Genomic DNA, 17,260 nt, shown 5'->3' on the forward strand with positions numbered 1-17,260 from the left:
GCGTTGGCAGACCGTTCACGGAACGTTTTAAATGTTCTTAAAAGAGTTTCTATAATGTTCAATGTACAGTCATGTTAGAGAGGTTTGGAGGCGCAATGTTTATGGAACCCGAGTTGGCATCGGCTGAAGCAAATACATGCCCTACTCGAAATAGTAGTAGTATGATGTCCAAAAGCTTTTCAGCAAGCCTTAAAAATTCTAAATAATGGATACTTTTTGGGACTGTTTTTTTTTTTCAACGTTTAAACGTGGGAATACGTTTTTAATTTACCACACGTTTTAAGTTCGTCAAAAACCTTCCCACAAAAAGACGTTCAAGTGTTTTTGACAGGCTCAAACGTATAAATAAACAAACTTAGAATGTTTCAAGAACGTTCATAAAACGTCTGATTGTTAGCTGGGTTCTCGTTGAAAGTGGTCTGTTGTATCACAGAATCCATGAAAAGATGCGCTGCCAATGCAATTTCATTAAAATGTGTTTTGGGTACGTGTACAGCGTAACCAGCCGTTGATACAATGTATTGTTTTAATTTTATGTATTTGCTGAATGACATCTCTATTAAATTTGAGCCCCCCCCCCCCCCCCTCCCGCGGTCAATCATTTATTATACTTTATGCAAGTTCCAGATTCGAAGTTAGAGACCTCTATTTTTATTTTGAATGTAATAAACCAATCATTTTGTCAATCGGTCCTATGCTATTTTGATAATGTGCGTGTAAAATAGATATGAAATTATTGTAATGCACATAGGGAAGATTGATTAAAAAAAAATGAAATTATATAATGTGCTATAGAGATATCAGTATTATATTCAGAGTTAGGATTTTGACCCCCGGGCCCTGTTTCATAAAGCTGTTCGTAAAGTTACGAACAACTTACGAGTGACTGGTGATCAGTTCTGATGTGCTATACTTACCAGAATTTCAATAATTCAGCACAAGAACTGATCACCAGTCGCTCGTAAGTCTTTCGTAACTTTACGAACAGCTTTATGAAACACCCCCAGGTCTCCTTTTCCACCTTCCTGCCTTGTGCCTTTCCCTGACCTGTCTGGTGCAGCAGGACTGGTGTACGTCTTGCTGGGTGGTGGGCGTACATTGGATGGGCCCACGTACCGTACCTGTGCGTGGCCGTGGCACCAAAGATCACGATCTTTATTTGATTGGAGGCACAATTGGTGTACAAATCGAGTACTGGCGGCGTGCGAAATTTTGACTGGTTTTCTGCTATCGTTTGTGGGTCGGCTGGAACGAGAAAGGAATGGCTTTTCTGCAACGATTTCGGAGGCTTCCATCTTCTGGAATAAGAGCTCTTGCATCCAGGCAGTGTTCTACAGGTGAGAAAAACTCCTAGGGCATGTCAAATTCACAATTAAGTCAGAGGAAGCTTGGACGATAATGTTTCTCGAGCCACTGGTATAGAGCGGAGTATGTCCTCGCAGTCCCACATACTGCTATTGCTGCTGTGCTGCTGTGAACCTAACTATCCACAGCCCAGTCGCCGCAGAAACGCGACAACGACTGGGCTGTTCTAGTTACTGTGAACCCGAATTCCATTGAATACAGAAAGCTATAGGCTACACTTTGAAGTGAACATTTAGCAGTAGTAGTAATAATAATAATGTGATAATTACAAGTATGAGTTTAATTACAGAAAAACCTAACCCTGCTGTACTACACGTCTGCAGGCCTCGAAATAGGATTTTGGAGGGGCAAGGCCATTTAGAAAAGGGCACTTTTTCCAAGAGGCCAGGGCACTTAAGTCAGTCAGAGGGGCACCAAGGCCACATTGGAAAGGGCATGTTTGGTGTTTATGAAAAAAGAAAGAAGAAAAACAAACCGAGAAAAACAAACAAACACACACACACACACAAAGTGCAACACACAACAAAAACCTCTTCCCTACAGCTGTAACACATTCCCGATCTCCGCGTTTCTTCAGGTGAAACGACATTTTCTGAAACAGGAATAAAACAACAGTAGGTATTGATTGAAACTCGACACCCTTTCAGGCCAGCCAGGCTGCCATGAAACTTCAGAGCACATTCCGACAGCTGGCTGGCAAAACCACAAGGCAATTGCAAAGGAATTTGCGCGCGCGTGTAGATTGCTATGATTAGTCTGTGGCAGACAGTTCATGACCTCCAAGAATGCGCCAGTACAAAAATTGTGTACGCGCGGTTTCTTCCATTGATTTGTCTCTCTCTCTCTCCACCCCTCCCCATTCCCCAGTCTGGCACACCTTGGCATCGTGGGTTTTTTCTTTTTTCTTGGTGAACTTGGAGTTCACTGAATATGCGCTGCCTAGCTAGTACATACTCGTGGCCGCTGCGCTGCGGAGGCAGTCGGGACGGTAAAAGCCAGTCGGGCGTACATGTACGTACTCGGAAAGATACTTTGAGTTTGCATCAAATATCGGGACGCGAGTGAACTGAAGGTATGATATTTGAGATCAGGAAAGTTGTTCAAGCTTATTAAAGAGACTTTGAGAAAGGGCATATCATACATCATAGATAATAACTTTCATTCTAAAAGGGCACCACGGCCCCAAGAAAAAGGGCACATTTTTTTTGGCCGTAACTTTGATCAAAAAACAAAAGGCATTGCGGCCAACGAGAGGGGCACCGACGGTCATGGCCGTCGGTGGCCGTCGGTTAATTCGAGGCCTGACGTCTGTGCCCCAAATCCAGTCTGTGGAGCGGAGTGCTCAAGCGTCAACAAGGCACATACAAACGTTAGACAGACAAATCCGTCTATCCGGAGAAGTCTTTCATTTTATTTTATTTTCTTTACTTTATCAGCTCTCCTCCGTATAGGAGGGGATTCTATGAAGCCAGAGATGCATTCTTTGCTCCGCTGAATGTATCCCCTTAGGGCCTTACCAGATACAGACTGTTCTTTCGGTCAAGGCACATTACCCCGGCCCAGTTTCACTGGATAACATTATTTCCAATCAGCACTAGACTCTAGAGCCGATGCTGACAGAGATCATTCTCCACTTCCTAGGGAGCATCCCAACCAGTCGTCATCTCACAGACGCACACCTGCTGATCAACCAACATAAATATTCACATCGTAAGGGGTACCCATTTAAAATTTACTGTATACGCCATATATTTCGCGAGTCTAAATTTTCACGAATCAGGAATTCCCGACGATTTTGCGAATGGTTAAATTTACGATCGTGGAGTCCTGTACTGAACAGAGATATAAATGTACAGGCATACTTCACATCCACATTGGGATCAGAGTCGATATTTTAGCGTGTCTTTAATTTCGCGAATAGCACCTGACTCGCGAAATTCACGAAAATAAAAACCTCACGAAATATTCGGCGTATACAGTATACATGTTCGCCTGGGTGGAGAGCAGCAATATTGACAAAGTGCCTTGCTGAAAGGCAAAAGTGACAGGCTTCGCATGTGCTCAAACCCTCGAACCCATACCACACTACTATGATTCAGAGACATGCGCTTTTATCCACTCGGCCACAATAAAAATTTTGTGGTGTTTGTAATGAGTTTTATAAACAACCTTTAAGCATATGATTTAAATAAGCACTAAACTTTTAATACTATTAAAGTTTGTGTATCAGTGGTCTAAATCTATTGTGTTGTGAGTATGGAACTACTGTGCTGGCATAGACATCTAGTCTTATTACATTGTACTACTGCATTGTGGACATTGTTTGCACATTTCACAGAATAAATTCAGTTCTTATGATTTTAGCCAATGCAAAAACGCAGAAGTAATTTTTTCATAATAATTTATTCTGAGCATGTGAATTGATGTTGTACATTTGTACAATGTATGTTTGTATTTTGTCAACAATTTGTGACATAAAAACAACGCATAATGAAATTCATAATACCCATCATACACCATAGACATAACCAAGATATTCAGACTTACACGTGTATTATGTAGAATACTGTTGAATTCAAGCTAGAAGGCAAAAAGAAAAGGTAAAAAAAGTCATACTGATTCAGCATGATTAGTAATAGGCTATCTGTATTTGATGTAAAAAATGCCTGAATCTATCCTTTGTTGTTGTTTTTTTCCTTGCCACTGTTGGATGAAACAATTGTTGAGAGATATTCTTAATTTTTTTTTTCAACAATAACAGCTTCATTAATATTTACCAGCAGTAGATCTGTGAGGATACCCAGCACAAATACACCATGTGCAAACATACAAACAGACATATTACCTGTAAAATCAAAACATATGTACATTAAATGTTCCATGTGCATCATGCTAGGTTTGGGATAAATGCCAATAAAAGTAATTCCTGCATAGTTTTTCCTTTTTTATCATCTTTAAAGAGAATACAGTGTATTTTTTTTTCTTTCTTTCTTTTTTCATTCATTCATTCATTCATTCATTTACTTACTTATTTATGTATTTATGTATGTTTGCATGTATTTATTTATTTATTTATGTATTCATTCACTCATTCATTCATTTATTCATGCATGCATGCATTTATTCATTCATTCATTCATTTTATTATTGTTATCATTTTTTTTGTTTGTTTTTTTTGTTCAGGATCAGCCTCTTTGGTGGAGATTGACAGAGAGGATGCTGTATGCTTGATTGGCATCAATCGTCCTGATGTGAGGAATGCTGTGAGTGTGGAGACAGCCAGGCAGCTACAGGTGGCTTTCTGTCGGTTTGAGGAGGACCCCAGTCTCAGTGTAGCCATCTTGTATGGGAAAGGTGAGAAATACTCATTCTAAAATGCAAAGGTGCCAATGTTTTATATTGGCTAGATATCAGAGTAAAATCAAATGAAGATAAAAAGTATAACATCTTTACATGTGGGAAATTCCATGAAGTTGGGGCACAAAGTGTTACATTTTAGCATAACTCAATACTAATTATGCTATACATATATTGTTTATAGGCTTTACATTTGTATTGACACCATACATTTTCCTGGAAATTTTGTGCCATTAAGACTCAATTTTGATGAAGTTATTTTAAAAAAATGTAACGGTGTCCTGTAGCATCGTGACGTGTCCATGTAGCATCGTGATAGTTAAAATCTGGTCCTAAAAGACAAATTAATGCAATTAGCTTTACCAAAATTTGATATAATATGAATAATTACTCGATTAGTCAGATAGCTAAATATCTTTATTCTCCTTTCCACAGTCTTACTTTTACAAGAAAATTACAAAATGTGTCACTATGCTACGCGGTGTCCACCAAATGTAACAAAAAAGGACACCGCGTAGCATCGTGATACATTTTGTAATTTTCTTTTAAAATTAAAACTGTGTACAGGAAATTTGAGATATTTAGATATCTGACTAATCTAGTAAATATGCATATTGCATCAAATTTTGGTCAAGCTAATTGCCATAATTTGTCTCTTAAGACCAAATTTTAAAATATCACGATGCTACATGGACACGTCACGATGCTACAGGACACCATTACATATTGTTTAATAACTTCATCAAAATTGAGTCTGAATGGCACAAAGTTTCCAAGAAAATGTGTGGCCTCAATGCAAATGTAAAGCCTACAAACAATAAATGTATAGCATAATTACTATTGAGTTATGCTGAAATGTATTTTTCAAATATCACGATGCTACATGGACACTGCCCCAACTTCATGGAATTACCCATGTACATTTCATTAAAATTTGATATAAAGTTGTTGAATCTTACATAATATGTCACAATTGATGATATTTGTTGCAAACTTTTAGGTGCAAGTCAGGCGAGGTGATAATTTCATTATGACGCTGGTCTCTGACAGACCACAATCTTCCACAAGTCTGCATATTTCTCCATTAAAAAAAAAATTAAACAGATACATTGTAGTACAAAATTTTAATATTCTGTATCATGCATATCAAAAATTTGAAGGGTAATGGGATTACCGGTAAGCTAAACTGTCAGCCCAAAATCTGAGATATTAAAGTATAAAGCACAATAATGACATCAGTGCGTCACAGTGGCGGATCCAGGCAGGGGTGCACCAGGCGTGCTCCCCCTTTAATTTTTGTTAAAACAAACAGAATCTAAAAAATGGGGGGGGGGGGGGGGGTGCACATGCCCCCCTTTGATTAAAAGATTTTGTTGTAAAGTTGCCCCCCCCCCCCCCCCCCCCCCCCCCCAAGGAATTCCTGGATCCGGCCCTGTGTCATGTTATTTGTACATAGTGTATGCTTGCAATTATTTATAGATCACTGTTTTGTGCAGATAGAACAAATTCAAATTCCATATCTTTTTGTCTTGATTACAACTGTATCACATGAGGTTATTCTACAGTATGTACTACTGAAGTAATTGTACAATAATGTGACGTTGTAGTGTAAATGGTCTGCTTAGACCGCCACATCAACCAAATACTGTAAAAGCCTAGTTTTTGTGGTGTGGAAATTTTAATGCATTTCACACAGAATAAAATTAACATAAAACTAAAAGCACATGAAATGTGTTGCTTGCCATACATTGTATATAATACTACATTGTACCTTATCTTGTGATTCTGTGGAATTTAAAACACACAAACTTCCTCTTGACAGGCTGAGCAATAAAAGTTGCTCTAGCAAAAATTTCCACTTTTGCAATAAAATGACAGAAATTTGAAGAGGTCTTTACCTCTGCAAAACAAAATAATAGTTAATGGTATTATACATGTGTATTTCATGGTTGTCACTGAGTATTATGGAATTCCAATACTAGTAGTGTCTTTCAATGAATATCACTTCATGGAATGATACAGGGGGGACATTTTGTGCTGGATGGGATCTGAAACAATTAGCTGGCCTCGACCCAGAGCAGACAGCAGAGACCTTGCAACTTGGACCAATGGTAGGCTAGAGACCATGCTGACCCTTCACACAGTGATCTGTACATCCAAATAGACAGTCTCTCCAGAGGGAGATGTTGCTACTAAGAATATGATCCTACAGTTTGTATATCACAAAGTGCACAAAAATGCACATTCGGTCATTTTCCAATAGCCATAATGGAACAACTCAGTTGTTCTTTTCCAATATTCCAACAGAATTACCTGCTTTCTAACTAAAATTCCAAGAAAAGAAACAAAGTCGTCAAGTGAAAGTAGTAGTTTTAAAGTTTTTGTGCACCCATTGTTTTCTTTTTCATGATCTTTTTTTCTGAGTTGTCATGAGAAAGCTTTTTCAAAAAAATTGTATATTTGCACTATAAAACATCTGTAATCATTGCTAGAACAGGCAAACCATCAGTCACTTCCGATGTTTAGAAAGTGCATACGAAACAGACATGTTGACATGAAATGTAGGTATGTACCACCATGCCGAAAATACCCCCATAAAATAATGGCTCCAAAATTTGACAAATTAGTCTTATGTACTGATAAGAAAGTATTTAGTACTGGATTCATTTTATGTAATATCAACATAATCTGATGGTGATTTACTTAGACACCCAAGATCTGATTTGGAGCCCTAGTCATAATTATAAATGTACATGATACTGTGTTGCAGAACCAACTGCAACTGCTGATAGAGTGATCCTTATACTCATGCAAGCATTCTGGTTATCTTTGACTTGCTTTAGAACCCCTACTTAAATCTCACACTGCACTTCAGGGTCTCTTTGTTTTCCTCTCACTCTTGTAGAATATGAATCATTCGTTTAGTATTGCCACAGAAAAGAAAATTATCTGTTATTGTTGGTCTTTGGTCTCGTGTATTGTAATATCCATGCGGCTTCTGTGTAGCTGTAGAGAGGGCAGTATTTTCCTCTATTCATGTCAAGTAGTTGATCCAATATGATTAACAATATTCAGAGCTCAAAAAAGACAATTCTTGGTCAAGATTTCATGCAGTTTTCCACTGTCAAGCTGCTGAATTCATTACCTACTCAAATGTTTGACAGGGAAGTGTATCAAAGCACTCAGTACTTGGTGTTCTCTCTGCAAATGAGCCAGCATTGCTCCTGTTATGTCCTATTCATAGGTCTGTGTAGTTTACATGTAACTCTATGGAGTATCTGGCATTGTTACACACATTTCCAGGTAAAGCTGAGAAGTGGTAAATGACATGCGTATGAGGTACACCTGAGTCAGCACAAAATGCATGCTAATAATGGACACTGAATGAGTGCAGCAATTTATGAGAAAACATTTAACCCGTTGAGGATGGACTGATTTTGCTACAACGTATAACACACATTTCCCATAGACACCTGCCCCAGTATTCTCAGGACTCGTCTTCAATGGGTTAATAGGCATTCACAGACAAGCTAAGGATGCAAAACAGTATAGTTGTGTTGTGGATGAAATGTGTCATAATGAGATAATAATGCTCCATGTATCATGTTTTATGTCTTAAGAATCCAAGGATATTTTCTCCATATATAATGACAGAGTAAATTTACATTCACTTTGTATGACAGCTAGTGTATCCAATACGGTCACATGTGGAGCACAATAACTGTGACATCATAACTGTCACCCAATAGATTTGCCCTCCAATTCCGTGGTAACCAGTGGAAAGTTGCGTGTTTGGGGGGTGGGGGGGTGGAGTTTCAGTGTACTGGTATGTAAATAATGCTGGTATCTAAATAAAGTGCAGTAACAAAGTGTCTACCTATTTTTTTCTTTTTTCAAGGGTCCCACAGCAATTCAGTTCAGCAAGCCTGTGATCGGTGCCCTCAACGGATATGCCGTTGCAGGCGGTCTGGAGCTGGCAATCATGTGTGACCTGCGGATTGCCGAGAAGAGCACAGTGATGGGAATCTTCAACAGAAGATTTGGTAGGGGCGCAATAATTGAATATCATTGTTGCACATCTGCGACTCAAGCAACACATACAATTTGTAGTTCTCAGAATGGCTCACAATGCATCTACATGATTTGTATCACCATTTTGAATTTGCTTGAAATACATGGAAAGGGTGTACCAAGAAACTTTCTGCAATAGGTTTTCTGTAATATTGATTTTTATTAGGTGATCCGAGTATCCTTCGGATCACCTTCTGTATCTGTACGGATTCTTTCTTCTTCTTTGTTTCTTTATTTCTCCGCAAAAGTTGTGCAGAGGTTAGCTCAGAAAGTCCGCTGCCTATCAATTTCAAAATTATACCATGTATGCATCATGTCCCAAAGACGACAAATCTAATGTATCATTGTGATCAGTCGACCGTGACGTCACTATGACGTCATTATATGAAAACACATTCTCAATCATATCTCATTAATGGAATGAAATTTTTCAATGAAATTTACGTCACATATATTTCAAATTATGCGCATTCTACTCATGTTCTCAAAATTCATATTTTCTCTTAAAACGTGCGCGTACGCGCGCGTTGAAATATTTGTATGCTCCAATCGAGCTCAAAATTTTTTTGCACACGTTTCAGACCATTTGAAGCATTTTTTGAAAAATTGAAAAAATCGGACGGACGCGTACGCGCGCGCGCATATACGCACGCACAGCTCATGTGCAATTGAAATTTCCAGTTTTTTCACTTTGATCGGATGTCTGAAATGTTAAGGAATATTTATACCAAGTTTCAAATCAATGCGACTCAATATGACGTCATACGGGCCCGTCAAAGTTGAAATTCCGCGCGCGCGTCAATGGCGATATACAGTGCAACTATGCCAAAAAACTGCTAATTTTAGATTCGATTTTACTCGTCAGGATGGACGGTGACCCCCCATTTTCTTTACATATTTTAAAACCTGATGAGTTGTACATGTCATTTCATGGGGTGGCAATGCTGACAAAATGATTAAAAGATAGCAAATTTCTTAATAAAGTAAAACAAGTAAATTTTCAAAATGACGTCATCAAATTTCAAGTTCATTCGAGCGTATCTCACTAGTCCTTTGTCAATTTTCACCCAGATTTCAGTATGTTGTAGCTTATTTAATGTTCTTTCAAACATAAAATAACAAAATTTTGATTGGATAACGATATCACCTCGTAAAAATGGATTGAAAGTAACCTTGTCAAATTTGACCAGTTTACGTGTTATCTCTATGGGAGTGCAGTTTTTCTGGAAATGAAAATTGACATGACTATCTTTATCGAGCACTAGCTCACTTACCCTTCGGTAAATTTCTCCCAGATTTTGATATGTTGTAGCTGAGACTTTACGCTACCATGAGTGTGCCCTTCGTTTTTTCATACGATGTCGGAATCACGTCAAAAATTTTGGTTGAAATTCAGGCTTATCTTCGATGTATTGAGATATTTCTTTCTTTCTGCAACTTTCTTTGCAATAACTCAAGAAAAACACGCCCTATCACTTCTATATTTCGCACATGTTTAGTTCATGTCACGTACATTATTTCATAAAATAACAACTACTTGATCGGACACCATCTTGGGTATGTAAATTAGGGTCAAAGGTCATAAGTGTTTCATCCTGTATCTTAGTGAATACATGTCCTATCTTTCCCATATTTTGCAAACGCAAAGACCATGTTACAAGGATCATTTCACAAAATAACCACTTTTTACTCAGATGCCATCTTGTCTGTGCAAATTGAGGTCAAAGGTCATATGTACTTCTTTTTGTATCTTCGTTATGACGTGTTATCTCTATGGGAGGGAATTTTTTTTAATGTGAAAATTGACATGATTGTCTTTATCGAGCACTAGCTCACTTACCCTTCGGTGAATTTCTCCCAGATTTTAATATGTTGTAGCTGAGACTTTGCGCTATCGTTTTGTTTCCTTCCTTTTTTTCATACGATGTCGGGATTACGGTAAAAAACTTGGTTGAAATTAAAGCTTATCTTCTATGTATTGAGATATTTCTTTCTTTCTGCAACTTTCTTTGCAATAACTCAAGAAAAACACGCCCTATCACCCCCATATTCTGCACATGTTTAGTTCATGTCACGTACATTATTTCATAAAATAACAACTACTTGATCGGACAACATCTTGGGTATGTAAATTAGGGTCAAGGGTCATAAATGTTTCATCTTGTATCTTGGCGAATACCTGTCCTATCTTTCCCATATTTTGCACACGTATAGACGATGTCGCAAGAATCATTTCACAAAATAACCACTTTTTCCTCAGATGCCATCTTGGGAGTGTAAAGGTGGGTCAAAGGTCACATGTATTTGTTGTTGTATCTTCGTTATCTAGTGTATACGGAATTTGGTACCAAAGATGGCAGATATGACTCCCTTTTCTAAACGAGAATTCAAACATCACACGGCCAACGTTTTTAACAACAGACGAAACCTGTATGGTCATGCCTATTGCGATCAGGACTCGAATCATTGATGAAAAAAAAAAAATCGGATCACCTTAATTTGTCAGTAATGACAAATTACAATCTCTAGTTTTTCATTTGTTATTTTTTTAGATCAAAAGTTTGAAGTACTGAAAGTTCCGTACCTGACATTTATTCATGGAATGCCCTCCTTGGTCAGTAGTGGGCATGCACATTATTGTAGAAGGCTACTCACAGGCCCTACATGTGTTTTGATCAAATCATGCTCTAGTAGTCGTTTTGACTTGCATGCAGCTAACAAGCTGCATTCAATTTACTCTCGCATAATGGATACTGCTGTGGCCTGATATTGTGTAAGTGAATTTATTATAAAACATCACAACCAACCACAATCAGATAATTATGCTCTGAGACTGTACTGCTTCCAGCAAACCTTTTTGGTCAGCATTTCACATTTTTGGTTGTTACCCAACTGGAATTGATTCACGCATTTCTTATAAATGCATTTATGCATAGGACCTACACTTCAAAGCAAAATTCACCCTTTAACCTTCAGAATGCCTGGAGGGTTGACATGGCAACAAAAAAAAGCCTTTGTGCATCCCTTCCTGAGCCAGTCTCATTCGGAAGCTCAAGATATTGACCAGTTGTGGCCCATCAAGTTTTGGGGAGATTTTACTGCAGATGTTGTCATCTTCACATTAGTAACTTTTAAACTATTCGTTTTACTGTCTATTCTACAAAATAAATGTATTGGAGAGAGACTGGGGTGGAACTGTTGAAGTATCAGAAACTTTACAAAATGGGCCCCCATCAAAAGCGCTGAAATGTAAAGACATCTGCACTCTAAGACATAATATCATGCTAATGCTCAGGAGAGTATAACGTGAGCAACAAAGCAGCATAATGCACTTTCATTTGTATCACATCGTACATACATTATACTTCAGCAGCCAGTCAAACACTAAGGTTAACATTTTTTGTTTGTACTTGGTACTGTATTGTATGAGATTGTTCTTGGGCAAGGCACATCTAAGAGTTTAAGTAAAGAAATGGAAGAAGAAGAAGAATAGAATAAGAAAGGTTTTTGCAAACCAAAAGAAAAGTGGCCCTCAGTTCCCAAACAGGTAAAATGTTTTAATGAGCTCTGTATAGATTATTTCTGTCTGAACTTGAGCTTCTTTGCAAGGTGAAGTTGGCGCATTATAAATTCTTTGTGTAATGGTTTATTTTTGTTACAGGTGTCCCTCTGGTAGATGGCTGCACTGTGCGTCTCCCCAAGCTGATCGGCCTGTCAAGGGCCTTAGACCTGATCCTCACTGGTAGACCAGTTGATGCTGACGAGGCCCTCAGGATTGGTCTGATCAACCGTGTGGTCCCTGATGGAAAAGGTACGTTTAATTTAGTGAGTCTGAAATGCTCCTCGGGCAAGGGCTTACATTCATAACCTTCCCAAAATAACATTTCAAAACCTGAGTTTAAGACATACTGTTCACTTTGATATAGTGTGTCGTATCACAAGAACCTGTGTAATACCATAGCATGCTGTGTATACAATACAGTGACATCCAAAATGTACGTACCGTAACTTTAATTGAAATTGAAAAAACTTACAATGAAACAAGAGACGTTTTATGAGGAGTCTTTAGAATGGGTGTAGGATATCTCCTTATAGATGTTGAGTTACAATGAGTTCCATTGATGAGGTCATCATCAACATCATCATCTCAATCATCGTCATTATCATCATAACTGTGTAACCTGTTGAAGACTAGTCCCGAGTATGCTCTGGCAGGTGTCTTTGAGAAATGTGTGATATATTAAAATCATCCACTTGTTCTCAATGGGTTAATCATCACAAGGTCTGATATAACAATGCAACTAACGACAGCAAAGAATTGAGGCTATCAACAGCCACACTGGCACTTCCATGATTCTTAAAGGAGACCTCCGGATTATTTTCAGATTTTTACATTTGAACAACTATAAATTAATTATACTGAGGACAAAGTTTCAGAATTTGTGATAATTGAGATGAAGAACAAGAATATTTTCAAAATTTCGAAAAAAATTGCAATGAACAAGGATGATAACATGGCAGAGTCACAGTAAGAATGCATGAGTTGGGGCTCAAGGAAGCAGAACAAAAGAAGAAGGCATGCATAGATTATTCACAGGTGAACTCGCAAACAAGCGGTATCGTAATGGAATTGCACTGCTACATTTCCGAAATATGTGAACCTCCTATGTCATCATCCTTGTTCAGTGCAATTTGTTTAAGGTTTTTCAAAGTATTGTTTCTCTGCTCAAGAACCATGATAAATTCCACAAATCTATATGTGGAGTTGTCGATTTATGTACTACATGATGTGAAATTATGAAACTCGTCTGGAATGTCCCTTTAACTCTATCAGTGTATATAGTATGAAAATAATCTATTTATCATCACCATTATCATCATGATCATTGGCAGAACATTACAGATGATCATTTATAAAGGTGGCACCAATGACTTTTGTAGGCTATACATGACATGTGTGTACACTTCTGTTATCATTCAGTGCAGAATTGTCTTAGTTATCATCAGCTCTTCGTTGATCAAAGCTGTGCTGCTTATATGCAGAATTATGAGAGAAGGCGTTACAACCATGTTGGCAGTACTACATCACAATCGTTACTATGATATCATCATCATCGTCATCACTATCATCATTATCTTCTTCTAAATGTTCTAATCATATCAGCACAATTACCCCTTGAGGATAATTGTGCCCCGACTGAATAATAATAATAATTATAATACATACAATTTCTATAGCGCCGTTCTCCACTTTGATTAAATGCTCAAGGCGCTTTACAATTGTACATCAAAGCAAACAGACTGAAGATACAAGTACATCACCGTAATAGAAGAAGATGAAGAAGCAGAAAAAAAAAAGACATACCGGTTTAATAGTGATAGGTGATGGGATTAGAGTAAGGATTAGGGTCAGGGTTAGGTTTATGGTCAGAATTTGGGTTAGGGTTAGGATTAGGGTTAGGGTTAGGGGAAGGATCTGGGGTAGTTGTCCAGGGGGTAACTGTCGTAGAACCTTTCAAATAAACATGTGTACCGTAATAATGTTCACAATAATATTATTTTTGTGGTGACAGCATCAGTGCCAACGTTATTTCTGACATTCTTTTGGAATGCTTTTGGAAATCCATAGCTCTTGAAGAAGCCAAGGAACTTGCCAGACAGCTTGCCTCCTTTCCGCAAGCCTGCATGAGGAATGACAGAAACTCCACTCTCAGAAACACTTTTATCTGTGAATCGTTTGACGAGGCTATCAAATATGAACATGATCAAGGTAGGTTGTTGATTAAATTGTAGGTCCAGTTTGTTGTTACCAGTTTCAAGTGTATGACATGTAAAGTGGTCAAAGCTAATTCGTTGAAGTTGTCCAGAGCCTTATTTCATAAAAAGTTGACATGATAGCAGCTCTTGCTGGAATGGCAATTGTCATGGTAATGACAAGAATCCAGCTTCCTCATTGGCTGCTGCAATGGGAAGTTTCCATTCCAGCAAGAGTTGCCATCCAAACATCTTTTACGAAATGGGGCACAGGTCCCTGTTACATTTAAAAAAAATACAATCAAAGATGGGTCAGAAAATTAAATAGAAAATAATTCAGGTGTCCGCCAATCAGAATTGAGTTTTCACAGGCTTTTGTTTGACCTCAACTTACATGCAACGGAACCCAGAAGGTTAATGCACAATGTTCTATAGAGCTGTCTTGATTATCATGATCTTTTTTTATAGATATCCCTGAGTACTAAACAAAGAAATGAGGCCCCAATATTAAGCTCAGCTTACTGGGAATCCTTCTGTAGGGTACCTTGATTTTTTTTTCTTTTATTATATCTCCGTTCTGTCACAATGATTTACTTACCTTTCATGTGCAAAATTAGCCATTAATGATGATGAACCATGTGTATATAATCCAAAAGTGATCATAGTTGAATACTTGTACCATGCAGAAACAAAAAATGAAATGAAATGAAATGAAATACCTGGACAACTGAACTGCTGGTAACATTAAAATTGAAATGTCTAGAATATAACTTATGCATTTCGTGAACTTCCAATTTTGGTCCAAAACATACCTGGGCCCAGAGCACCCGCATAGGAATATGGGATTAAACAAACAAACAAACAAAACAAAACAAAACAACAACAACAACAACAACAACAACAACAACAGCAACAACATAATTATTTTCATCTGCTTGTGATCACTCGTCTCGATTACCTTTTCTTGTCACTAATGCAGGCCTTGATGTCATACGCCAGGAGTCTGTACCTGGGGCGAAGCGATTTGCAGATGGAAGCGGGCGCAGTGGCAGATTTGACGACTTCAACAGCAAGCTGTAATGCGAGCCATGAGGAAAGGCTATGGGCTAGAGAGGATTTGAATGCCATAGAGGATATTTTGTGCAATAATTTGCATGTCTTCAAGGAGAAAGGCATGGAGTACATGCTGTTAAAATTTTGCGAGAAATATGTTTTGTTCATCTCATAATTAATTTGATAATGGAAATTGATGTCACATATCCATATCTTGCAGATCTTACAATGTATGCTTTAGTGTACGCATGATTTCTGATTACACGTATTTCCAACGAAGGAGAATCAAATAGCTCTCACTTGACAAGGGAAATTAAAGACTTCAGCTAACTGGCTTTAAAAGGAGAGATGATCGGTTTGACTTGGCCCCCACTTAGTCCCTTCTTCCAGATTTGTTATTCCGTTGTTTAATGCATGACCTGCTGATATAAAAGCTTTATTGACAAGACAAGGAGTGTTTACTTGTGAAGATGTCACACTTAATGGTAACAACGGCATTTAGCATTTCTTTGGAAGGAAAGCTAGTCAGGCTGACCAGATGCTTGTAGCTGCACGGACATCCTAACTGTCCATCAGACCAGCAAGTCAGTTCGGAGTTAATTCTGCGCATTATTAGATATAGGTCATATGAGAAAAATGTTATGATGAGAAACAGAGTTGTGATGAACAATGCCATGGACTGCACCTAGTTGATTTCTATATGTGACAGTGAAAGAATATTTCTACACATTCGAGGGACCTTGTTAGAATAAAAGCAAGTTGGATTACGTAAGTGGATGATATCTTGCTTTACCTTTGTGTTGTTTAAAAAGTTTAAAATTTGAGGTTATTTGAACCATCTTTGTAGAGTGGGAACTGGTCTGTTCTATTAGATTTCACGTTTGCAAAGTCATCAAATTGGCAAAACTTCAGGGATCTCTCTAAAAAATGACACATTTCTTCAGAATTATTCTGTCAGAAGATTCTTAGAAGTCTCCCCAGTGTGGGAATTATTCTTGCCTATTGTGATGCATGTAAAGCACAAGTGCCTGCCTGTAAAACAACAAGTATCTGCATGATTCCTCAGTCGAAACCCCCCAATTCTAATTTGTAATGTTCGCTGCTCTGCTTTTGCTGCTTGTTTTCTGACTATTTGAGAAATGTTTTAATACCATATTATGCTAAAGATCTTGCAGATAATAGTCGACATGTAGGAGTTGCCTGCATTCGCAGGGAGTATACTGTAGTAGTGAAATATTGATAATAATGCTGCATGTACAATCTGTAGCTCTATAGTGGGAATGTGGTCCTTTTTGTAGACTTTATTCTGATTTATAGTATGCATCTGAAATAATTTATATTTAATTGTGTCCCTGGTGTCCAAGTTTGTACATACTGACATTCAAATGTGTCAGGAATCAAAAAAGACAAAGCAAAACATTAACAAAAAAAGCAAAAAAGAAGAAAAGCACAGAAACAAAACAAAACAAAAACAAAGTAAAACAATCTATGAATACAGTCCCTAAATTTTACAGGGTAGTTCAATGACATTACTGAAGGAATTCTACCTGAAAGAGTCCTTCAAAGAGTGAAGTGAAGGAGCATATAGCTTTGACTTCGGTGACATGATAATCGTCATTTGTATATAATGTGAATAATTATGCCAAAAATTGCTTTCAGC

The 17,260-nt window shown here is 37.8% G+C and overlaps 1 protein-coding gene across 1 annotated transcript; it reads left to right on the forward strand.

The window, feature by feature from the left end:
- The first annotated feature begins 1,222 nt into the window (after positions 1–1,222).
- On the forward strand, positions 1,223–16,668 carry LOC139723453 (enoyl-CoA hydratase EchA19-like). Its single transcript, XM_071634696.1, has 7 exons — positions 1,223–1,337; positions 4,549–4,719; positions 6,745–6,833; positions 8,621–8,765; positions 12,455–12,604; positions 14,423–14,563; positions 15,527–16,668. Exons 1-7 carry the CDS (start codon positions 1,262–1,264, stop codon positions 15,625–15,627), a joined length of 873 nt encoding a protein of 290 aa, XP_071490797.1. The 5' UTR covers positions 1,223–1,261; the 3' UTR covers positions 15,628–16,668.
- The last annotated feature ends 592 nt before the right edge of the window (positions 16,669–17,260 follow it).

This window comes from Diadema antillarum, unplaced genomic scaffold (assembly GCF_040938485.1).
Source record: "Diadema antillarum isolate AM-2024a unplaced genomic scaffold, OU_Dant_1.0 scf00000191, whole genome shotgun sequence".
Taxonomy (NCBI): Eukaryota; Metazoa; Echinodermata; class Echinoidea; order Diadematoida; family Diadematidae; genus Diadema; species Diadema antillarum.